Genomic DNA, 25,405 nt, shown 5'->3' on the forward strand with positions numbered 1-25,405 from the left:
TGCGATTTGAACAGGAATGAGGTGCGATTCCTGATTGAATCACATTCAGTTTCCCGCACTGCACTTGTGTGAACCCAGGCTTGTCATAGAGACTTCAGCCTGGGTTCACACAGGAGTGGATACCGCGTGTGATTTGGACAGGAATCGCACCGCCTTTCTGATCAAATCCCATGATTTTTTGCAGTGCAATTCATTTATTTTGTATGGACTCAAATTGCACCACAGTGCATGAAAAGTACTCGTGCAAATGCTTAGTATCGCCACGGATACCAGTAAACACTACCTGTTACCCCACTTTGGGTCACTCTAAGCAATGACACAAAGGGTATTTTGAAAATTGTGCTGCAGCGAATTGTATTCTGGTTTTGATTTCATTTGGACCCCTGACACACTCACAAAAAGAGAAAAACAGAATTTTTGGGTTATAGCTTTTTTTCTGATCAAACTCCTGCTAAAATGGGTTGTTCTGTCCAAAAACATTGGAAATGACTGATAAACTGACAAACATTAAATGGACTGATTTTCCAGTGTGACAGATGGTTGTTAACAAGAGATGCTATTAATGTGAATGAGCGCACGGGGTGGTAGACGGCAGAATTGCTGTGACATCTGTAAAAAATGATGTAGAAATCCGCTATAGCACTTACAATTTTAATGACCGGTTTACAGGCAAATCATCCAGTTTTTGAATTTGCATTTTCAGCTTTATTAGGATTTTTATGATCATCAGTATCTCGTTCTCTAGGTAATTAAAGATTGTCCTGTCTGTAGCTAAATGTGACAGGACTACTTTTATGAATCAGTTCAGGTCTTGTACACATGGGCTTCAGCTTGTATAAGACCCCTTTCACACTGAGGCATTTTTCAGGCGCTTTTGGGCTAAAAACAGCGCCTGTAAGGCCCCGTACAGACGACCGAACATGTCTGCTGAAACTGGTCCGCAGACCAGTTTCAGCAGACATGTTCGGTCGTCTGTACAGCCGAGCGGACAGGATTCCAGCGTACATTTGCCCGCCGGGCCTTTTTCGAGCGGGCAAATATTTCTAAACATGTTTAGAAACATGCCCGCTGGAATCCTGTCCGTCGGACATGTTCGGTCGTCTGTACAGACCTAGCGTACATGTTCGAGCGGCCGCCATCCCTCGCATGCGTCGAATGACTTTGACGCATGCGTGGAAGCATTGAACTGCCAGCGCGGCCTCGTCGCTGCGTATCGAGTACGCGCAGATTTCTGTATGATGGTGTGTACAGCCATCATCCAGAAATCTCCGGGCAGACATGTACGCTGAAAACGTTTTCATCGTACATGTTTTCTCGTCTGTACGAGGCCTAAAAAGTACCTGAAAATGGCTCCACTGCAGTCTCATAGTGAAAGCCCAAGTGCTTTCACACTGAGGCGATGCACTGGCAGGACGCTTAACCGCCGACGCCTCGGTGTGAAAGCACCATTAGAGCGATTTGTACAAATCGCTTTTAGGGCTCGTTCACACATGCGGCAGCCCTTGTTGTCGCTCATAGACGTGTACTACAGATCACTTTTCAGAAGGTGATTGACAGGCAGCTGGGGGGCGATGGCTTTAATATACTTTATCGAAAAGAAAATGTCCACGCATAACTAAAACATAGAATAGAAGTGCATCTGTAATGTGCCCAGGACACAGGAGATGCCATCCGCAACTAAAACGCCAAGGTCCACTGTCTGCTTCTACTCATTGAATCAGCTTGCTCTAGTGGATGGACTTTTTTGAATTTTACATTTAATATATTTAATATATAATGGACTGATCTTGTATGTGTAGGATTTTTATATATGCTGCACTTCAATGGTTGCATTGACCTTGCAGCAAGTCTTCCGACTCTATGGATTGGCCGGGAGGAGAAGCTGTGGAAGCCGCGGAGGGACAGAATGTGAGGGGGGCCATGGAGGGCTGAGTGCGGGGGGAGGGCCATGGAGGGCTGAGTGCGGGGGGAGGCGTGGAGGAGGGGGTTGTTTGCTGCCCCTCAAAAATAGTTTAGCACCAGCCGGCACTGGTCAGACTACTCCCTTTACCCTCCTGCCACCACAGCCCCAGTGATAACACAAACACTAAATGCAATTCAAATAAGCAACTTTGAGTCTTTGATCCTGGTCTCTAATAGAGAGAGTACCTGGTTGTTACAGGCCTGGATAGGTACCAAAATTCTCCTGTTCCTTGTGAGGGGGGGGATATACAACATCGTCCCACTCTCGCCGCGCTTGCAAGCCCACTGTGCTCCCGGAACATGGCGCATCCTCGATCTTGGTAAAGAGCTGATGATGCAGCTCTTTACCCATATGATCAGCCATGTCCAATCACAGCTGATCACATGTAAAGAAGGAAATGCTTCTATTGTTTAAAAAAAAAAGGAAATGCCGGTTATCGGCTCGTCCGTGTCGCTCCACAGTCTAGATGCTTTTGGGATGCAGGTGATGAGGGTGACCTCCTGGCTGTCACTCGACAATCGGATGTTGCTGACAGCAGGTGCACCCACATCTGCTCGCGATGACACACTCTCTCTGCATAGAGCGCAGCACAGCCATGCTTTCCCAACTATCTGAGAACCATATACAAACTGCCCGGTTCTTTTTGGGACATCCTTTGGCCACCCGCCTTGTACTCATGTAGCCCCTACGTATATATTTTACCCTATGTATTGTCTATCGATCACCTTAAATGGCCAATTTGAATGTTTTCTTTCATTTAGTTATAATCATTTGAATGGATATTGCTTTCCCTTGAAGAAGCGAAAATCATGAAACATGAAGTGAATATGCGATTCCTGTATGCTTTAAACTGCAACTTTGTAACTTGATGACCACTATAACTTATGACTCTAAATGGATCACAAATTTTACATTTTGCAATTTTTTAAGTCACGTTCTTTCTCACCATTACTGTATCACCAATCGCACCGTAATATATCCCCTTTCCTTTTTCTCTACAATTTCAATGCTTTTGTCTGGGATTAGGTGCCTAGGATAATGGGTGATTCTATAAGTACTTGGACTAACTAAAAACTATCTGAGAAACTGTTTTCAGATTTAGGCCATGGTCCCAAGAGAAAGATTACTCCTCTCACCAGGCTATTTATCTTCTCTTCCAGCATTCGGTCTTCTCCCGTCAGTCGACTGGAACTTTTAGTCCATGATGGTCCAGCTTCCATGCAAACTCGGCTTACCGAACTATGCATCCCAAGATCATTTGCACTCCATTTGCAAGTTTTAAGCCTCGTACACACGATTGTTTTTCATGGCAAGAAAACTGCTGGCAAAGCTTTTTGCCGAGAAAACCGTTTGTGTGTATGGTTTCTCGTCGAGAAAACTGTTGTGAATCTTGATGAGAAAATAAGAGCACCTGCTCTCTATTTTTTCGTTGGGAGTCTTAATTTTCTCATCGCGATTCTCGTCGGGCTGGTTTACGACGAGAAAAATGCTTGTGTGTATGCTTTTCCGCGCATGGCCAGAATCAAGTATGAGACGGGAACGCACCTTCGGTAAAACTAACGTTCGTAATGGAGGTAGCACATTCATCATGCTGTAACAGACTAAAAAGCACGAAGACTGAAAAGCGCAAATCGTCTCTCACCAAACTTTTACTAACGCGGTAACATGAGATTAGCAAAAGCAGCCGCAAGGGTGGCGCCAGTGAAATTGAACTTCCCCTTTATAGTCCCGTCGTACGTGTTGTACATCACCGCATTTGAGAACGACGAGATTTGGACTTGACAGTGCGTATGCAAGTAAAGTTCTTTTTTTACGACGGGATTATCGGCCGTGTGTATGAGGCTTTACACTCTCTGCATTCATGAACAACCTCCCTGTGGCAAATATTTCTAGGTGTCCCCTGTCACTGCAGGTAATTTAGCCAGGTCCTGGCTACATATGTATTGTGAGGTGTTCTTACATCTTCTTTAGTCGGGAGGCAATGTCACCTCCATCTATACCACCTGTTGTAGCTCGAAACCACTGCTCTGCACCAGAGCACATTGCACACTGATGTGGTGCTGCCCCATTTACTTGAATGGATCACATATAGCATTTGTACTGCCGACAGAATGTGACAGGGATTATCATTTTTGTTATGGCAATGAAGGAAAGAATATTCAAAATGTTAGTCATCACCATAACAAGAATTGAGGGTAAACTGTCCAGTGGGCACGCCTGTTCTGGTGACAACCACTTGTGTTAGAGATTTGACAGGAAGTATAGGGAGACTTCCCCAGTGGGAAAATAACCCAATAGAAGTTATATAAATGTAGATAAAAGCTATGTAAAAGAAAGATGTGTGTGTATGTATGTACGTATATATCTGTATCTCTCTATCTCACAATGGTAGTAATGGATGTCATTAACAAGCTGCTTGCAGGCTTTCTATATGAAAATGCATATAGCGGGAGCATTGCATATAGGGTTAAGTGGAATCTGTACACAGCCAATAAAGGAACTTTCTGCAAGCAGGGTTCGGCATCTATACAAAACGGTTATGATGTTTTTGTGTGACATTGTCCGAGTATTGTGCAATTAGCTGTCTTGTAATGGACAAAGAGAAAAGCCACTATGGTGGCTATTACTAAAGAATACGGGCATTGCAGAAATGATTTGAATTTCCCTTAAAAGAGGTCCAATGGTGTGATAATTGAAATACTGTCTCACAAAGCACAAAGAAACGGCTTTTGCAATCTGCCTCAGGGGAACACGGCCCAGCAATCCCAGGATCTATACCGCCGGGCCCTGCTCTGAAGCTTTCCACATTGCTATGAGGAAAATTCCAGCTGTAGCTATTAACATGCAGCAGACAGCTACTGGTGCTGCAATTTGTTAAGTGTCAAAATACAGAATCTGCTGATTTAGTGGAATCTGATAGCAAATTAAAGAGGATGTACAGACAGTGCTTGAAAAACATTGTTCATAGATTGCAGTACTGTAGATAGGCGTGCATCTTAGTGTTGTTTAAATATATTGGAATTTGCATAGAACCCTTTTTTTTCTGTGCCAGAATGAACTCTGTCTACTCGCTCTAAATAGGATGGATTTGCAAATCCGTAAGAAAGATCAATGATTGGTTACAGACATTTTTCAACATGGCCATCATTCTAAAGGCATAATCATATGTGGGGAATTTTTTGAACCTATGCCAGCTTTTTTTTTACCTCACGGAGGTAGTGGGAGAGGGGCACTGGACACAGATTTCAACAGGTTATCAAAATGTGGACAAAGTTCAGTTGGCCTGTATTTGGCATCTCACCACAAAGACAGGTCTCGCCCAAGAGAGGACATTCAACCGAGTTGAGAAATCCAAGTGCAATAGGTCAAAGAGTGCACCAAATGAAAGATCCTTGGGAATCCAAAGTCTTTATTGTTAAACTGGCTACAAGAAATGGGATAAAAGGTCAGCCAACGTGTTTCAGGGGCCACACAACCACCTTCATCAGGGCTGGGTGAAATGGCAGAATGTTAAACGGATGCAAAAGTACTCCTAAGCAGATTGATTTAAAGATGAATCTGCAGGCAGAAGATGTTGTACACAACAGTCAGTGCTGGTGTTCACAGGTCATATTGTGGTCTACAACAATGGTTCTCAGCCTCAGTCCTCATGTACACCCAACAGGCCATGTTTTGGGAACTTCTTCTAGATAAAATAGCTCTTATCAATACCATGTCATTGATATTGATTTAAAGCAGCTGTGCAAACTAAAGGAAAACATGGCCCATTGGGGGTACTTGATGACTGGGGTTGAGAACCACTTGTCTATAACATCCTTTGCATTTAGATCGGTCTGTTTAGGAGTACTTTTAAATCCATTTAACATTCTGCTATTTTACCCAGCCCTGGTGAATGGCTGTCCTTTGCCCTGTTGTAACCAGTTGAACAATAAACTGTGGTCTCCTAAAGGGTCTTTCGTCTGGATCTGTGTTTGACTTATTACATGTTTTATTACTGTGTTTGTCCCCCCCACTGGGGCGTTCCACCTACACTTTTTGTCCCGAGGGCCATTGTCCTTGGGAGAGAAAGTAGAAGGAATTACAAAATGGTATATTTGTCAGACCAGAGGTGAAGGGAAAACGCTTCCAACTGTTTCGGCAAAAACTGTGATTCCCTTTTAGGTCTAAATTTAGTCAAAACTTTTTTTTTTTTAATTAGCACAAGGGACATTACTTACAATGAATGTGATGTGTCCCTTATGCTTCAGGCTGTGTATTTAAATTCTTCAGTCCCCTGATTCCCCCCCCCCCTACCCCATAGTGGTAATCGTACAGTTTCTATGAATAGAAAGATAGGGTGGAAAGGACAGGCATAGTTGGCACTCTTAAGGAGTGCATATGACAGATACCTTGGCTCATATTAATCCTGCAGCACCAGAAGATTACAGGTAAGGGGGAAGTTTAGAGAACTGAAGATTTCAACCAATTTCCTTTCATTTCCGGTTTGTGTCTTAATGACAGAAATTGAAGTGAAATCTCCCCAAATAGGACACAAAGCAAAGAGGCTATAAGGAACGGTAAATGTTTTAACCATTCACAACTCTAAAGCCAAAAGTTTTCTTTTTAGCTTTGGATAAATGTTTTTTTTATTTCTGCCTGGCATCGTTTAATGTCTGTGTAAATCGAGCAGATGGGGATTGTGCCAAGCACCCACTAGGGTCTTCTGCCGAGAAAGAAGTGACAATTCGAACAGCCAGTGGTAGCTAAAGCACAGAACTATACTCTAGTCTATGGAGCACTGATCGAGTTATCCGAATTATAATGCAAGTACTATTTTGGCAACTGCATGCACTTAAGACCATTGGAAGCACTTTTCAGCACGCTGTAGAATATTAGCAACTGTCCTTCATTTATCCCATATTCTCCTTGCTTCCAACAGAGTCGGGGGGGGGGGGGGGAATAATGGCAGTTCAGAGCATCTTACAACTTGGCTCACCTGGAGCCATCTTTAGGTCAATGTCACACTGGTGGTCCATACTCAGTGGTAGATTAATTGAGTTGCAGATGCCACTCTGTTCAATGGAAAATATTCCCTAGCTGGCCTAGATCCTGCAGAATCTCATGACGTCCCAATGGTTCAGAAAGCCCATAAATGGCACCATAGGGGAAGATAAATGGACTCTAAGGCCTCATACACACGACCGAAAATGTCCGCTGAAACTGGTCTGTTGGACCAGTTTCAGCAGACATGTTCGGTCGTGTGTAGGGCCGACCGGACAATTTTCCGGCCGACCGGACAGGTTTCCAGCGGACAAATGTTTCTTAGCATGCTAAGAAACATGTCCGCTGGAAGCCTGTCCGTCGGACATGTCTGATAGTCAGTACGACTCATCGGACACGTCCGCTGGCCCGAGAACCCGCGCATGGCGTCAAAGTGACGTATGCGTGGAAGCATTGAACTTCCGGGTTCGCGCACGTCGCCGCGTCATCGTCACCGCGTCGTCTGTCTGCAGGGAATTTGGTCTGATGGTGTGTACCGCCATCAGACCAAATGATCCCAGCGGACATGTCCGATGAAAATGGTCCGCGGACCGTTTTCATCGGACATGTCCGCTCGTCTGTACGAGGCCTTAGAGATCATTTATAAAGCAGTGACATGAACGCTGTCATACAAAAAAACATAGCAGCATGCTTCACAAATATGAATTCTGCTTGCTTTTACATACTTTTGAACACTCTCCTTGTACCATAGAGCGATCTGTGTTATTAGGCACTTCATTTACAGTAAAGTGCAGTGTTTTCATGTTTATCTGTGCGCTAAATAGTACATACCTGCAGTGTGCCTGGGTCCATGCCAAGTAAGGGCAGCCAAGGCCTGCACCGCTTACTTTCTGTAATATGTGCATCCAGCTAACCCAGCATGCACATCTGATTCTCCCGCATGCTCAGCAAGCACACATTGTGGGAACCCAATTATTAACAAGTTGCCATAGCAACTCCTTCCAATCGCATAATTTCCACGTATGGAAAGGCCACAATATTAGATGCTTAGGATGCCTGAAGACTCCTGGGATGAATGACGCCAATATTCCAGGAGTCAATGAGATATCCCATTGACATCACTTGCCTAGGCGGCCGGCACGGGAAGTGCCACAAAAATTAACTAAAGAAATTATATATATCAAAATAATAAAACAAAAATTTATAATATCCATTTATTAATGCGCTACAGGTGGGCATTGTGATGGGGATAACTTAAAAAATAAAAATGGATGAAGATCCGCTTTAATGAATGGAAAGGAGCGGGAGTGAGTGAGTGAGAAACTTGTAAAGCGCAACACATGCGAACTGAATCGCCTCTGGGCGCTGTTTCCATTTTCATGGGCAAGGAAACCCCTTGACCTCAGAAGACATGTGTATTAATCTTTCTTCTGAAGGCCAAGTGGTCTGACTCCAGCCGGATGTTAGTTGGTAGTGCATTCCACTGGCGAGGTCCTTGGACTGCAAATCTTCGATCTCCTTTGAAATTGTATCTGGTTTTGGCTATTTGAAGTAGGTTTTGATTTGTGGATCGCAGAATGCGATTGGTGTTGTGGGCTTTTATTTTTTCGCATAGATATTGGGGGGCGTTTCCTTGAATACACTTATGCGTAAGGCAGAGTGCCTTGAAAGTGATTCTGTCTTTTACTGGCAACCAACGAAGGGAGGTTGGAAGTGCTGGGAAGGTGGAGAGCCTGTTCACATGACCAAGCTCTTCTTCTGTTACAGAGTTTACTCTGCAATGTTATGCACAGAACACTCCAAGGACACCACAGGCTCCACAATGCAGTCTATATTGTATGGGATAGCATTATTCACTGTTAGGCCTTGTACTCACGAGCAGACATGTCTGCCCGGGGACTTTTGTTCGATGGCTGTACACACCATCGAACAAAAGTCCGCGCGTAAACAATACGCGGGGCGTGTCCGCGGTGTCGCCGCGACAATGATGCGGCGACGTGGGCGGGCCTGCCTTTTAAATGCTTCCACGCATGCGTCAAAGTCATTCGACGCATGCGAGGGATGGCGGGCGGCCGGACATGTACGGTAGGTCTGTACAGACGACCGTACATGTCCGGGCGGACAGGTTTCCAGCGGACTGTTTTAAAGCAAGTCCAGGAAACAGTTGTCCGCTGGAAACCTGTCCGATCCGCCCGAAAATGGTCCGCTCGGGCCTCCACACGGCCAAACATGTCTGCTGAAACTGGTCCGCGGACCAGTTTCAGCAGACATGTTCGGTCGTGTGTATGGGGCCTAAGATGTCTTTATCTACTCAATGGGGTTGATTTACTAAAACTGGAGAGTGCAAAATCTGGTGCAGCTCTGTATGGTAGCCAATCGGCTCCAAGTTTAACTTGCTCAATCAAGATTTCTCAACAAAACCTGGAAGCTGAATGGTTTCTATTCAAAACTGCACCAGATTTTGCACTCTCCAGTGTTAGTAAACCCCACAGTGTTAATTGTTTTTCTTAAAGGTCATGAATCACTAGTTTCACATGAGCTATCTAGAAAACAGTTTACAACATTTAAGGATGAACAACAAAATACAGCATATCTGGAACAATCTCAGCAATATATCCTATCTGCGCCATAGGAATGCGTAGCATAGTTATACAAAAACAAAATGTATGCCATTTCCTATGGTTTAATAACTAGGCAGTCAAATTAATAAGAAATAAAGGAATATGTAGTACCAAAGACATTTCAAATTTGTTTGCTTTATTTTTACATACCAACCTATTATCAACATGCAGACAAAACACAAAAATCCCTGTTAAACACTTGCGCATACAATTGTGGAGGAAAGAAAAAAAAAGCCTTTTTCATACTACAGAAAAATGAAGAATAAAAAAAATACTTTGGAGTCAACAGCGTTCTTGTGACAAACATCAAATGAACTTTAGGGTAAAAAAAAAAAAAACCTTCTCTAAAGAAAGAATAGAAGAAATTGCGCAGCGGGGTCCTAATTTATACATTGTGTGCTAAAGGTGGATTAAGACAGGGCGTCCGTGAAAGAAGCATTCATCAGACAATAGGGAAAGAAAAATGAACAATCTCAGACTTTATCCCAAAAGCCTTCAAGAATACAAAAGCTTCTTACAAAAGGTGAATGGGTTCTGCGAGTGGTGAGTGGGTAGCAGAGATGGTGAGGAATTCAATTCCTTCTGTACCCCCAGAGAGGCTGCCTTAACCTTCCGAGAGCACTTAACACCGTACAGTACAAGTAACGCTATCAGGAGCTCTACTGCACATAAATGGCAGAGTCTGGAAGAGACGCATCAATGGACACGTCCCAGACTCTCTGTTCAATTAGAAGGATCAAAAATAGAAGCACTGGAGGAGGTCCACTTTATAGGTCAATTGGTGTTTGCAAAGATCTAACATTTAGTACATTTTTTTGTCTGATCAGAAGGGCAACTCTGGTGGACTGCAATATGTAGCCTGATATCTTGGCATCGCTATGGAATCAAGCGTCGCTAGTTAAAGTCGGGGCAAGTAGACGGCAGCTCTGGAATGAGATCAGAGATGCTCATTAATAAAAGAGATGTTCCAACATGCTAGAAAGTCTATAATCTTTTTTTTTTTTTTTTTTTTTGTCTTGGAACAAGAGCTGTATTCTTACTATGTGTGTACCAAGTCTGCAAATTGGCTCCAAGGCCTCCAAGACCCTGACTCTATGAAATGCAGCAGTTTGTGTGTGTGCGCATAGGCAGTTCTGTGCTCGCCATTCTTTTCAGCAAAGGGATTTGACTGTGGGGTTGATTTAAGCAGGCCATAGACGGTTCTTCCATCAACACAGACAGTGCTGACAGGGGAATTGTCTGCTGCCATCAGGGGAAGTCATCCCCGCCAGGTAAAGACAGTGATTATTGCTAGCGGCTATAGCAGCCACTAGCAATAATCACAACTGAATCCAGTAGGCTGGTTGTACCCAAGTTGATCAATCGATCAACTTGGTACATTCAGCCTGGCCACACATAGTTTGACTCTTCAGGTTTTTTTTTTCCAGCAGGAACTGACAGAGTACAAAATCAGACGAAGCTATAGTCAGTCATCTTCTAACCTCAGCTTGTTCAGTTAAGCGTACAAAAAAAAAAAACTGGAAGCCAATTGGTTGTTAAACAGAGCTGCACCAGATTTTGGGACTCTCCAGTTTTAGTGAATCAAAAATAGGATTTTTTCGGCATACTTGCCTGTACAATCTCTTTCTTTGAGTACACTATAGGACACAGAGTCGGGCTAATATTAATTACCTGCTGAGTTATAATATATATATATATATATTATATATATATATATATATATATATATATATATATATATATATATATATATATATATATATATATATATATATATATATATATATATATATATATATATATATATATATATATATATATATATATATATATATATATATATATATATATATATATATATATATATATATATATATATATATATATATATATATATATATATATATATATATATATATATATTAGGTGAATGGACACTGGTAGACCAAAGTCTTTGACAGGAAGTGATCCCCTATATAACCCCTCCCATACAGCAAGCACATCAGTTTTGTAGCAAGCACTGAATCCTCAAAAAAGAGGGGAGGGACCTTTGTGTCCCATGATGTACATAAAGAAAAGGATTTTACAGGTAAGTATGACGAAATAAATCCTATTTTCTTTTTCATACATCATGGGACACAAAGTCAGGATAATATTCGTTACCTGCTGGGACGTCCCAGAGCAATAGCCTTGATGGGAGGGAGACACCCTGCCAAACCATAGCCAGTTTGTATACTGCAGCCCGCAGAACACTGCAGCCGAATGTTGTTGAATCCTCAGCTGCTCGGACATCCACTTGATACATTTTGTGAACGTATGCCCTGAAGACCAGGTAGCAGCCTTACAAATCTGAGTCACAGATACCTGATGGCAAAAAAGCCCAGGAGGTTCCTACACCCCTGGTAGAATGAGTTCTCAACCTAAAGGGAGGAGCTTTAGGTTTCAGACCGTAAGCCCGAATGACCAATTGGCAATGGAAGCTGCCTGTCCTTTCTTGGGTCCTTTTGGTAAACAAAAAAGAGAGCCTGATCTTTGGATCGCCGCAGATCTAGACAAATAAACCTTGACTGCCCGGACAATGTCCAAAGAATGCAGTCATCTACCTTCCGCCGAACGAGGCTGGGAGAAAAAAAAGGCAAAATAATGTCCTGATTTAAATGAAAGGCCGACACCACTTTTGGCAAAAAGGATGGAACAGGTCATAACACGACTCTCTCATGGTGAAGGATCAAGTATGGTTCCCTGCATAAAAGGCCTGCCAACTCCGAGATGATAGCCATCAGAAAGGCTAGCTTGGGTGACAGCAAGCCTAATGGAACTTCCTTGATGGGTTTAAATGGTTGTTTCTGTAACACAGACAGCACCAAATTCAAGTCCCAAGGACACATAGGTGACCTAATGGGGGAAAGCAAACGAGTTGCCCCCTGCATAAAGGTTCAGATCAGTGAATGGGAGGCTAAAAGCCTTTGGAAGAATACTGATAGGGGCTTAAACTTGACCTCTGATTGTACTCAAAGCCAAGTTGATTTCTACAGCTGACTGTGGAAAAGAGAGAATTCTCCCAATCACGTATTTCTGTGGATGCAATTTTTTGGCTTCACACCAAGCAATATAAGTCTTCCAGACCTTATGCTAGATCTTCCTAGTGACAGCTATTCTAGCATTTCACTAGGTTAGACACCACTGGTCCCGAGATGCCACGGTCCTTTAACACCATGGCTTCAAAAACCATGCCGTCAAATTTAGAGACTGTAAATTGGGGTGGAATATAGGACCTTGAGACAGTAGATCGGGGCACCGTGGAAGTGTCAGTCTCGCAATCTTTGGGAACCAGGGCCTTCTGGGCCAGGCGGATGCCACCAGAATGACAAACTCCCTCTCCCTGAATCCTGTGCAACAAATGTGAAAGGAGAGGGACCGGAGGGAAAGCATAAACCAGGGAGTATTGGCTCCATGGAACTACCAAAGCGTCTCCTCCGATTGCAGATTGGGTATAGGGCACCGCCTCAAAGTAGGATACCATCCTCCCTAGAAGACTCATACAGAGCTGAATGGAAGGTTGTCTGGTGTCCCTTATCTGACGCACCCGATTCTTCAGGACACAGATCCCTGCCGGTGACAAGAATACTCTTGCTTAAACCGTATATAGGATCAGACCTAAATACTTTAGACTTTGAGCTGGTCTCAAGGTTGACCTTTTTCAGTATCTATGATCCAGCCTAAGCTTTTCAAATACTGCACTGTATATGTTATGCTCTGTTCTAGAGTCTGTGGTGAGTGATCTCTAAACAGAAGGTCCTCTGGATACCCAAGCACCAAGATCCCTCAGGCCCCTAAAAGACCAAGTACTGGTGCTAGGACCCTTGCGAACACCCTAGGAACTGTAGCAAGCCCGAAGGGTAGAGCCACAACTAAAAATGACATCCCTCTACTGAAAGTCACAGGAACCTCTGATGAGGCTGAAAGATAGGTATGTGTAAACATGCATTCTTTATATCGATAGAGGCTAAAAAGTCTTCCATCTGGAATGAGGCTACAACTGAGGGGACACACTTCATCCAAAAGGACTGGATTAGTAGATACTGGTTCAGTGACCCAGTTTGGTGTTTAACCGTAAACCGCGTTCGCTCCTTCGGATACTGGAACCTGTACAATTACTCCTTGATGCACTAAATGATGTAGTGCCTGAAGCAAAAAAGCTATTTTTGGAGGATCCAGGGGAACGATGGATCTTAAAAACCTCTGAGGGGAACCCCCCTCCGCAACTCCAGCTTGTAACCGCAGATTTGAGGTGGCCCACTCGTCCTGAATTATTGTTCTCCACATGTCCGCAAAGTGCAACAGCCCTTCCTCCACACGATAAGAGTGGGGGCGTCTCCTCAAAAGGAGGGCCTGGTCCTGGATTTAGAAAAATCTTGGGCTCAGGGCTTTTCTGGCCCTGGCCCTGGCCCTGGCCTTGTGGCTTGCCCCTGGCTTTAGCGCCCTGTTGGCGGCGAACTGCCTTCCTAAGACATTACAGGAAGCAGTGCCTGAAGTTTTTAAACAAGGGACGCCTGGTGCTTTTCTTCACAGAAAGTAGAAAACTCTTCACTCCGGAAATCCTTTTGGATATATCAGTCCAAATGATCACCAATGAACTTTTCCCCTGAAAAGGGAAACCTGCCAATAGCTTTTCATAAGGAAGCTCGGCTGACCAGTTCTTAAGCCACCTGTACAGATAAGAGCCAATTAAAACCTGCTGTATTGAATCCCTTTTTAAAAAAGGCATCAACAGCAAAACACAGGGCTCAAGGAATATCTGTCTTACTTTCAGGCAGATCATCCTCCTGATTGAGCCTATCAGGCCGTCTGCCCTGATCCTTTACGGATTGGTAGATACTAGGGTTGTTCCGATACCGATACTAGTATCGGTACCTTTTTTTTTTTTTTTCGAGAGCTGGTGGAGAGGAGGGGGTGGAGTGCAGGTGGAGAGGGGGCGGAGAGCAGAGCAGTCCTTGTAGGAGAAGAGGAGAGCTGCTGCCGCCTAGTCCCTAAGACAAAGCAAAGTCCCCCCCCCCGCCACTGCCGACATCTAGTTGATCAGCGCTGGGGGAACACAACATCTTTCATTTGAATAGGGGACGTGGCTGCATTAGGGACGTGGCTGCATTAGGGACATGGCTGAATTTAGGGACATGGCTGCATCTAGGGACAAGGCTGCATCTAGGGACACATGGCTGCATCTAGGGACACATGGCTGCATTTAAAAAAAAGTATCGGTAATCGGTATTGGCGAGTACATGAAAAAAAGTATCGGTACTTGTACTCAGTCCTAAAAAAGTGGTATCGGGACAACCCTAGTAGATACCAATTGCTGCAACAGCTGGCTGAATAGCTGAAATGGCCAAAGAAAAATACGTTTTTTTAATAATGACTCCAATTTCTTGTCAGCAGGGTCCGTCAAGCCCTGTGCATTATCCACAGGATAAGTTGTTGTTTTAAGAAGAGACAGCTGCATCTATGGCTGGCATGCTCCATTTCTTAACGAACCTTTGATCCATGGGATATAAAAAGGGAAAACCTTGTCCCACAGCTGCCTTCTGGAAGCACTGCATGCTTGGCCTACACAGCTTAAATAAGCTGGGTGTGCGGCCGGAATGTTTGTTTGTGCGCACGCACGTGCATGGTTCCGGCAGACTGCCGTGACTATATTTGCGTATGACGCCAATTTTTGTGCGCCCAGATAAAGGCTACTGTGCACGTATGGCGAAGCGGAGTGCGTCATGGCCGCCAAACAAACTGCCAAGTCCATCGGCGCTTGTGCGAATGCACGTGTGTCATGGCCGCCAAACAACAACTGCTGTGCACGGCGACACTTGTGAATGAACATGTGCCCTGGCCACCAAACAACAACTGCTGAGTACAGCGGCAATCTTGCGAACACACGTGCACCACAAACGATCGTGCGCCATCATACAGGAAAAACAGCCAGACACAAGCAAAAAAGGTACACTTTGCAAACACCCACAGCTAGCCTAAAACTCCCCCGTATGGTGACTGCACACAGGTGTCCAGCCTTTAGCTAGCTTGACACAATAACTTGCCCGTCCAGGAGCAGGGCTACTTAGAAACGAAGGGCCCAATCTTCACCCTACACGGCGGGTTCCTGTTACTTGGACCTTCAAGGACTGGGTACCCTTTCATGTTTAGGGTCCACTCCCTTAGACCTGTACAGCACCCTGCAGAAAAATGCCTTAGTGCCGTAGTGTCCAGCATTTAAACTCCGCAGGGTCCAACGCCCGACAATCGCTTACAGGCAAAACCTTGCAGGCTCTCAATTCTTCTTTATTTGTTTAATTTTTTTTTCTTAACGAGAAACGGGCAGCGATAAGCGATTTTTAGTGGGACTGCAACATTGCAGCAGACAGCAGACTTTTTTTAAACCATTGACATTTATACAGCGATCAGTGCAAAAATAGCCACTGATTACTGTATAAATGTCACTGGCAGGGAAGCGGTAAACACTAGGGGGCGATCAAGGGGTTAAGTGTTTTCCCTCATGTGTGTTCCAACTGTGGGGGGGATTGGATCATATCACTGTTCCTAATTTTTAGGTGCAACAGATCTGTCTCTCCTTCCCTGAAAGAACGGAGATATGTCTATTTACATTGACAGATCTTTGTTCTGTCTATGTCAGGAGCGATCGCAAGTGGCCGGGCAGCATCGCGACCGCCGGCCAGGTGCATTGGCGTCGCACTCGCCCCCTAAAGCAGCAGACGTACCATGAAGGAGCTTTGCCCAGGGGAGCCAACCTGCAGCAGTATAACTGCAGCGACTGGTCCTTGTGTGGTTATTAAAGCAACCTTTCAGGTACAATTTTTTTTTTCTTTAATGTTCCCTTTTAACCACTTAGGTAATCCTAAGCAGCTCAAATTAAATTCCCTTGCCCCCTTAGCTATAATTTTTCAAGTTTGTATATATAATACACACACACACACACACACACACACACTTTAGTTTTAATTTGTTTTTTATCTAATGTACACTTTAAAAAAAAAAAAGAAAAAGGATGGCTACATTTTATAAGAAATTTTGATATGATATAAATAATTTTGATACGCTTTGTAATAGGAACTGTCCACTCAAACTGTAAAATAACAGAAGGACGGGGCTGTTCACATGCCACGGCCACCGTGGCTGTGGCCTTTTTCACTCGGGTGCAGAGCCAAGCAGCACAACTTGTCAAACTCACCCATTGAATTCAATGATCTGATATGTTCAGAGAGGCATGCTTACAGTGACGGCATGGCGGGCCGGACAGAGACAGCCAAAGGGCCAGATGCGGCCCTGGGGCTGCAGTTTGCCTAGGTCTGCTTTAAATTAACCGGTTGCTTTGTTGTAAACGATTCACCAGATTTGCTGAAGTTCCACCTAAAATCTGTTAAGACCCCAGAGTGTAGTGACATTTATCAGATGTAATAAAGGACAGACAATCTAATCTAAATTAGGAGCCTGTGTAAATGAAGCATTTAATGTGTATTATTGGTCCCAGTTATTGCAGAAGATGTTGAATTCTCCTGATTCCCAAAGTTATAAAGCAAATTAAACACAGATATATTAGAAGCTTGTATGGAGATGATTAATTTCTCTATCCAATCATAACACAGATAAAGTAATTGTAGAGAAACAATGAGGAATGTGTCCCTACTTGAGGGACAGATGCAGCGAGTATTGTCAGAACAGCATGTAAAGAGAATGAATACCACCAAAACATCCGGAACAGAGTGTCCTTCAATTCAAGAAAACATGGAATACAATTAGTTAGAATATATTTATAGCATTATAGTGTACAGGTGTGGCATCAAGGACACTGCGCTTTATAGGCAAAGGTGCTTGTGACTTGGTGAAAAAAAAATAGAGAGTATAGGAGATTGTTAAGGAGGCTCCTGTGTGTTCACAAAGAGCTACGTGCTGCAGAAGAAAAGGGTTGGTAAGAGGGCATTTACCCCAAGGTAATCATTGCTGAGAGTTACATTTTACTTCTACATTTCCATTATTGGAGCCTGTAGCAGTGCAACCTTTGGGAGCACCTCATCTGCACATAACATTTTTATTTTACTAGTCTTGACCTTGTTTGCAAGAAGTTTAAAGCTTATAGGCGGTGGCCTATCATCCATGTGTGCGGTGCACACGCGCCCTGAGTGGGGCACCAAGTATACTGCATTTTTTTTTTTTTTATCAAGCAACCTATGATCTTGCACACAGGCCAACTGATTTCATAAAACGCCCATGCCTAAAAGGATAAAACTGAGTTTCTGATGGGGAAAAAACGCATGACCGACAACTGTCAACAAAAAAATGACTCTTACCTCTGCCTATAAGTACAAGCCCACTGTGCCTAATGGTAATTCCAGCCCTGTACATGCATATAGGAGTGCTCCAAGTATGGTCCTACACAGCTCTGAAGCTGGTCATACACTGACAAACTTCTAGATTTCTTTCATTTAGCCCCGGTTTACACTGGTGAGATTTGACATGTCAAATCGGCGGCAATTTAAGGCAATGGCACCGTCCTAATTGATGAGACGCCGCACCGATTTTTAAAAAGTAGTTTCTGTACTACTTTTTGCGATCTGCACAGATCTCTCTGTAATCGCATCTGAAATCGTGACTGACAAGCGGGAGTGAAATCATGTGAGTTTAGCTGAACTTGCATGGCTTCATTCCCGCAGCCCAGTGCGAACCTGGGCTAAAGACTAGGTCCACCCTTTGCAAAAAAAAAATACAATAAATGCATATGTTTGCAGCCAAAAAAAAAATAAGTCATTGGATCACGGGAGCAGTGCCAGGCTCCTGCAGACTATTCTGAGGTATGGGCTTTCAGTTAGTGAGCTGGAGAAAGTGTGACTGGACCACAGAAGTGGTGATCACCAAACTTGTATTTCATTGAGCACTACAAGTCCCTCTGCTTCAGTGGCAGATGGACTTGTAGTTTATATATTCACAGGTCTCTGTAAACTAATTAATGAATTTGACAGCTGCTGTTGGGGGTGCTTGGTACCAATATATTACATCCTAAAATCCACGCTTAACAGGGCAGATGTACAAATCCCCCTGCTGGGCTATTGTATTCTGTCGGCTGCCAATGGTAGCTGTCAATACCTGAACAGCAGCTACATATACTTGGAGTTCATTCACAAAAAGTAGGGCCACCCACTGAGCAAATTGTGTCTGGTTCATCAGGAATTTGCCAAAATGTTGTATATGCCCACCTTTCCTGTGTTGGTATGGCAAACATTGTGGAGGCAAGCATTGTTCCCTATGATTAAGCCTCGTGGAGCAGAGTGAAATGCATTCGGGGCGTTGCCTGGCTGGAGCCCAGGTTGAGGCTGTTACATTTTTTTTATACCTGGTGTTTGCAGAGATGTGCGGCTCCATATAGGCATTTTCATCCTTAACCACCTGCCGTCCGCCCACCGTCAAATGATAGTGGAGCAGTGCGGCTCTCATTCTGGGACGATGTCATATGGCGGTGCAGCGACTGCACTGTGTTCCCAGGGCACAGCATGACCCCAATCTCTGTAAAGAGCCAAAGAGGCGGCTCTTTAACCAAGTGATTAGCTGTGTCCAATCAGGTTGGGAGAACTCCTTATTTGCCCAAGGGACTCCCAAAGTTGGCCTTCTACTTTCAGGTTTACAGCATTCCAGAGCTTGGCATAATGCAGGGGTCTCCAAACAAAGGGCCAGTTTACAGTCATTTAGACTTGGGGAGGAATTGTGCCCCATTGTTGGTGTCAGTGGGAGGAATTGTGCCCCAAGGACCACTGGCATAATGCAACAGGTACCTCTCTTGTTGCCTAAAATATTGCACTGGGGGGTGTTGACAAGTGTGTTATTTCTTAGACGCTGTGATTTGCATACACATTTAGGAGGCTTCTGGGATACAGCCAAGAAGAATTTCAGTGCGATTGAAGTATGTCCAGGCACCTGTTTAACAAATGCAGCTTGCTTTTCTAGCTCAAATGTGAGAGGTGTATGTTATTAACCACTTCCCGACTGGCACATGTACATATACGTTGGCAGCCCTGCGCAAAACAATGTACAGGTACGGGTCTCCTCCTCTAGTCACTCCCACCCCCCCCCCCCCCCACAGTTAGAACACTGAGGGAACACATTTAACCCCTTGATCGCCCCCTAGTGTTAACCCCTTTCCTGCCAGTGACATTTATACAGTAATCAGTGGCTATTTTTAGCTCTGATCGCTGTAAAAATGTCATTGGTCCCAAAAAAGTGTCCGATCTCTCCGCCGCAATGTTGCAGTCCCGATAAAAAGTGCTGATCGCCACAAAAAAATTCCATAAATCTATCCGCTATTTTGTGAACGCTATAACTTTTGCGCAAACCAATCAATATATGCTTATTGCGATTTTTTTTTACCAAAAATATGTAGAAAAATATATATATCGGCCTAAACTGACAGACATTTTTTTTGGGGGGGGGGGGATATTTATTATAGCAAAAACTAAAAAAGTTTTTTTTTTTTTTTTTTCAAAATGTTTCCTTTTTTTGTTTATAGCACAAAAAATAAAAACTGCAGAGGTGATCAAATACCACCAAAAGGAAGCTCAATTTGTGGGGAAAAAAAGGACAATTTTGTTTGGGTACCACGTTGCACGACCGCGCAATTGTCAGTTAAACCCACATTTGGTATGATTGTCATATGGTGAGAAAATTATGGAAAACAATATATGACATATATGAAAAAGTGTCAGGAATAGAGAGGAATCTAAATATAGATATTTCATTGTTATCCCTGATGCCAGAATCAATAAAGAGTATCAAGAAGGATATTTTCCATCACATGACATCAGCAGCCAGAACAATAATCGCTCGTAATTGGAGAGAAAATAAAAGCCCAAACATAACAGACTGGATATGTGAAGTGAAGTTAAATGCAATATATTGAAAGACAGATAAGAGAAGGATACATAAATAGTCAAATGTCAGAATTATGGCAAATATGGGATGAATTTCGGTGCTATAATAGAATGAAAGAATATTTATAAATGGAAAAATAGAAAGCACTTGAAGGGTCATAGGAAACATAAAATTGAATATAAAGAAAGGGAAAGAATAGAGTGGTTCTCTCTTTTTTTTTTTTCTTTTGTTTAAAGATGTACGAATGTGTGATCGGATGAGTGAGAATGGAAGACAGTAGAATATATGAAGGTACATATTGTACGAAATTTTGATAATGTGGTTTATAGATACTGATCAGATTCTGTACATTGAATAATGAATAGGAATACATATGTAATGTGATAGAATCTTGTTTAATCGCAAACTTTTTGTATTTAAGAATAGACCAATAAAAATAAATTGAAAGAAAATTATGCAGTGCCGTATCGCAAAAAATTGCCTGGTCAGGAAGGGGGAAAATCCTTCCGGGGCTGAAGTGGTTAAACACACAACACAATAAAAAAAGCTATAAACACAAATGACACAATATATCATAAAAGCTTCTTCAAAAATAGCATGATGAAGCTTCTGTTGATGGATAGTAGAGGAAGAATCAGTGTTTGACCATCTATAGAAAGTGTAATTGCAATTCAGTATTTTTACAGCTTTCTCTAGTAGTGCATTTGAACAGTTAGCCTCCAGTCTGCCAAGTCATGTGACCAGAAGCAGAATGCTTTTGTTTGGAGACTGCGGGACACGCCGATGCCTCCCTCTATTCATGTGACAATACAATCTTGAAATGTTTTATCTGCTTGGCAGAAGACAGAGATGAGGGTATGTGCAAGCAAGTACCTCTTCAGTTTTCATCCTCTTTTAATCCTTATTCTAAATGCAGAACGCTGCAGCAATATGCTTGTCCCATTTTCCTAGCTTGTTTGTCTATATTAACACTGGAATTACTTGTCCTTTCTCTATATGGTTTGTTCTTTGTAATAACAAAAAATGCTACATGTCTGACTACACAAAGCAGTAATTGCAGCAAAAATATGGCAACTAGTGGGTTAAAAAAAAAAGGATGTTTTTCTAAAGGTTGTAGCGCAAGTCAAGCCTTAGTCAGTAGAAACACCAAAAAAAAAAAAAAATCAGAACTACTTTAAAATGTATTTATTTTTCTCTAAAATTTGTGCAACAACGAGTAAAATGGAACTAGAATAAAGGTGAAAACTGGATGAATCCAAAATTAGGCGCAAAAGTAAAGCCCTATGCGTGTTCTAAACATCGCTACAGTCTTAGCCCATGCAGAGCTATGTGACAGGGCCGATTGGTCCTATGCCTTAACCACTTAAGACCCGGACCATTATGCAGGTAAAGGACCTGGCCCCTTTTTGCGATTCGGCACTCTGTCGCTTTAACTGACAATTGTGCGGTCGTGCAACGTGGCTCCCAAACAAAATTGGCGTAATTTTTTTTCCTGCAAATAGAGCTTTCTTTTGGTGGTATTTGATCACCTCTGTTTTTTTTTTTGTTTTTTTTTTGCGCTATAAACAAAAATAGAGCGACAATTTTGAAAAAAATTCTATATTTTTTACTTTTTTTTATAATAAATATCCCCACAAAATGTATAACAAAACATTTTTTTTTTCAGTTTAGGCCGATACGTATTCTTCTACATATTTTTGGTATAAAAAAAAACGCAATAAGCGTTTGATTGATTTGCGCAAAAGTTATAGCGTTTACAAAATATGGGATAGTTTTATGGCATTTTTATTAATATTTTTTTTACTAGTAATGGTGGTAATAAGCGATTTTTTTTTTCGTGACTGCGACATTATGGCGGACACATCGGACACTTTACATACATTTTTGGGACCATTGTTATTTTCACAGCGAAAAGTGCTATAAAAATGCACTGTTTTCTGTGACAATGACAATGGCAGTGAAGGGGTTAACCACTAGGGGGGGGTTAAGTGTTCCCTAAGGGAGTGATTCTTACTGTAGGGGGGGCGTGGCTGGACATGTGACATCACTGATCGTCGTTCCCTATATCAGGGAACAGACGATCAGTGACACTGCCACAGAGAACAGGGAAGGTGTGTTTACCCTCGCCTCTCCCCATTCTTCAGCTCCTGTGACCCGATCGAGGGACACCGGCGGCAAACGGGTCCCGTAAACGTGGTCACGGAGCTTCAGACCAGGTCGCGAGCGTGACCCATGGCTGGGCACTTAAAGGGCAACGTACCTGTACGTGCCTGTGCCCAGCTGTGCCATTCAGCCGACGTATATCGGCGTTAGGCAGTCCTTAAGTGGTTAAAGCGGTTCTTCACTCTAGAAAAAAATAAGTCAGGAGCTACAAATACTGTCGCTGCTTACTTTTAGTAAGATGACACTTACTACCTGTCCATATGGATCCAGTGCCGTCCTTGACTAATCTTCGTCTAGGCGATCTGAGCAGAAGTGGGTACGGGTACCCACTCCCACTAATCCCCCCCATCCACCCCCCCAACAAAAAAGAATTATATGCCAAATGTGGTGGTGGGGGGGGGGGACTTTTGCTCCTCCTTTAACATGACACTCTCATATCTTGAATTACTGTCTTATGACACCCTCAACCCTGCAAATACAAGTTTTAGTTTACTGAACAGAGTAGGAGGGAGGAAAAAGGGTAATTTACAGGAGGGGGAAGCTATTGGGAGGAAAAGTTCACCTTTTGCAAAAACAAAAAATAATTGTACCCATATTGATTAACTAAGGGTCCTTCTGCTACTGGGGCAGATAGGACTCTTAGGGCCCTTTCACAGAGGGCTTTTCGTGTGTGGGTTCCGCTTTGCTCAGCGGGGATCGCTCCGTCGATCCCAGCTGAGCAGGCAGATGACAGGTCTGTCTCTGCACAACTGAGCAGGGACCGACCTGTCAGAGTGCTGCTCACCCCTATGGGGGGGGGGGGGGGAATCGGATGACGATGGATCGTAGAGTTCGTTGTCATCCGATCCGGTCCGCAGACGAATGGAAAAATAGGGTTTTCCTCCATCACACTTTTGTGGGTCGAATGTCAGCGGACATGTCACCATAGAACGGTCCACCCATGTGAAAGGGCCCTTAGTCTTTTCATTCACAGATCCTGTAAACGAATGACATGGCTGTGTAGGAGGCAATAAAATGACTGGGTGTTCCAAGGAGAAGAACCTCCAGATTCAGTAAAGGGGGTAGGGGCACGCTGCAGATTATGGCTGTGTTTCATGTTACACCCTAACTATAGCTTTGCCAGAAAGGCGAACTAGGATTTTAAAGCCAACTTGTTGGTTGGCTTTAAAAGAAGGAACACAAACTTTAGTTAGAACACAAACTTATTAAAGAAGCCCTAATGATTCCCCTTCTTTTTTCTTTTTTTTCATCACAGAAGATTTTCAGACAAAAATAAGGAATACTTTTTTGCGTTGTTAAACCTTATTCAGACATGAACTGTTAGACTAAACGAACAAAACATAATTTCCCTAATTTTGTAAAAAAAAGTTGTATCCATCTTTCAGGAGAAGGGTCCGAGACTGACTTTTTTGGTAGCTTTAATCCGCTAAAGACCTTTAATTTTCAGCAGGTCAAAAGGGCTGTTAGTTCAGACACATTTTAAATAGTTATAAGTCAAAACTTTTTAATGAAGGCAGGTTTATGGAAAACTCGTGTTCTAATTTAAATTTGTATTCTCTTTACAGAATGATTCCATCATCCAGCAAATCGTTTTTCCTAAGTGACCTGGTGTCATCTCGTAATTATGACCTGTGTGTCCTGGCGGTATACGACGATGGCACAACTGCTTTGACTGCAACCCGGGTGATAGGCTGTGTACAATTTACAACCGAACAGGAGTATAAGCAGTGTCGATCCCTCCATGCTCAGTTTCTTGGTGGAACAATGATCATTATCATCGGTGGTATCATTGTGGCCTCCGTCCTCGTCTTCATTTTTATTCTACTCATGAAATACAAAGTCTACAATAACCACCCAAAATCAAACCCAGCCAAGGTCACCAACGTGTGCTCTCAAACCAACGGTAGCCAGAGCGGTACAATTGGACGCTCATCTTCAAAACTCAATGAGAGAAGAGACAGTATTATGCAGGACATCTCTGGAACGTCCATGAAAGGCAAAACCATAGTTGACCTCACCCCAGATGGCGAAAAAGTGACTGTGACTGACACTACCTTTATAACAACAAACGACGTTCTCTCTCACTAGCAAAAATACCAATACCACAAACTTATGCACCTTTTTTAAAGGGACAAAGAACTGGTCATTGTGGTACTGTTAAGGACATTTTCATGCAAGGAGTCGTCTTTTCGGCTTCATACCTATTGTCTATTTTTAAGATCAGATGGTTACAACAAAAAGCTATTTTTTTAAATCTGTAAAAATGATTACTGCATTCTTAACTATTTTTTGGTTCAATATTATTAAATATAAAGTGTGTGACAAAAACGGCTAACTAGAAATAATTGGTTTTAAACAATGGCACTTAAAAGGAAGGATAATAAATGTTTCTTTGGTTATTTTATGTTCCAATGGCCTGAACTAACTGCATAAAAGTGTGTGTAAAGAATTTTGACTTGTCCCATTTGAGCCTCAGAGATTATCTTGGCCCAGTCACAGATGCAGATTCTAACTCCATTTATGGAGCCCCTTTCACATGAGCCGTGTTTGCAGATCATAGCAGAACAGAAGTCACTTTTGTGGCATTCGTGTCCTTTCAGTTTTTTGTTACCTGAATTTTGCTAACCCAAATTGGATACAAAGGCATGTAAAAATCAGACTACCGGCCCTGGACAGACTCAGAAAATTAGGCTTAAATGCAAGCATGTCCGTTTACATCTGCCTATCCATAGACCTACATTGAGCTTCTGAAATTGTCCAC

At 43.0% G+C, this 25,405-nt stretch overlaps 1 protein-coding gene across 2 annotated transcripts in view; it reads left to right on the forward strand.

The window, feature by feature from the left end:
* The window catches only part of LOC120913553 (leucine-rich repeat and fibronectin type III domain-containing protein 1-like protein), a 785,902-nt gene extending 760,854 nt beyond the window's left edge, over positions 1 to 25,048 (forward strand). For both annotated transcript variants that reach the window (XM_040323557.1, XM_040323558.1), the window contains one exon: positions 24,210 to 25,048. In XM_040323557.1, the coding sequence (XP_040179491.1) occupies positions 24,210 to 24,732 (523 nt within the window). In that variant the 3' untranslated portion in view covers positions 24,733 to 25,048. The remainder of the gene's footprint in view (positions 1 to 24,209) is intronic.
* The last annotated feature ends 357 nt before the right edge of the window (positions 25,049 to 25,405 follow it).

This window comes from Rana temporaria, chromosome 9 (assembly GCF_905171775.1).
Source record: "Rana temporaria chromosome 9, aRanTem1.1, whole genome shotgun sequence".
In the NCBI taxonomy this organism is placed as follows: domain Eukaryota; kingdom Metazoa; phylum Chordata; class Amphibia; order Anura; family Ranidae; genus Rana; species Rana temporaria.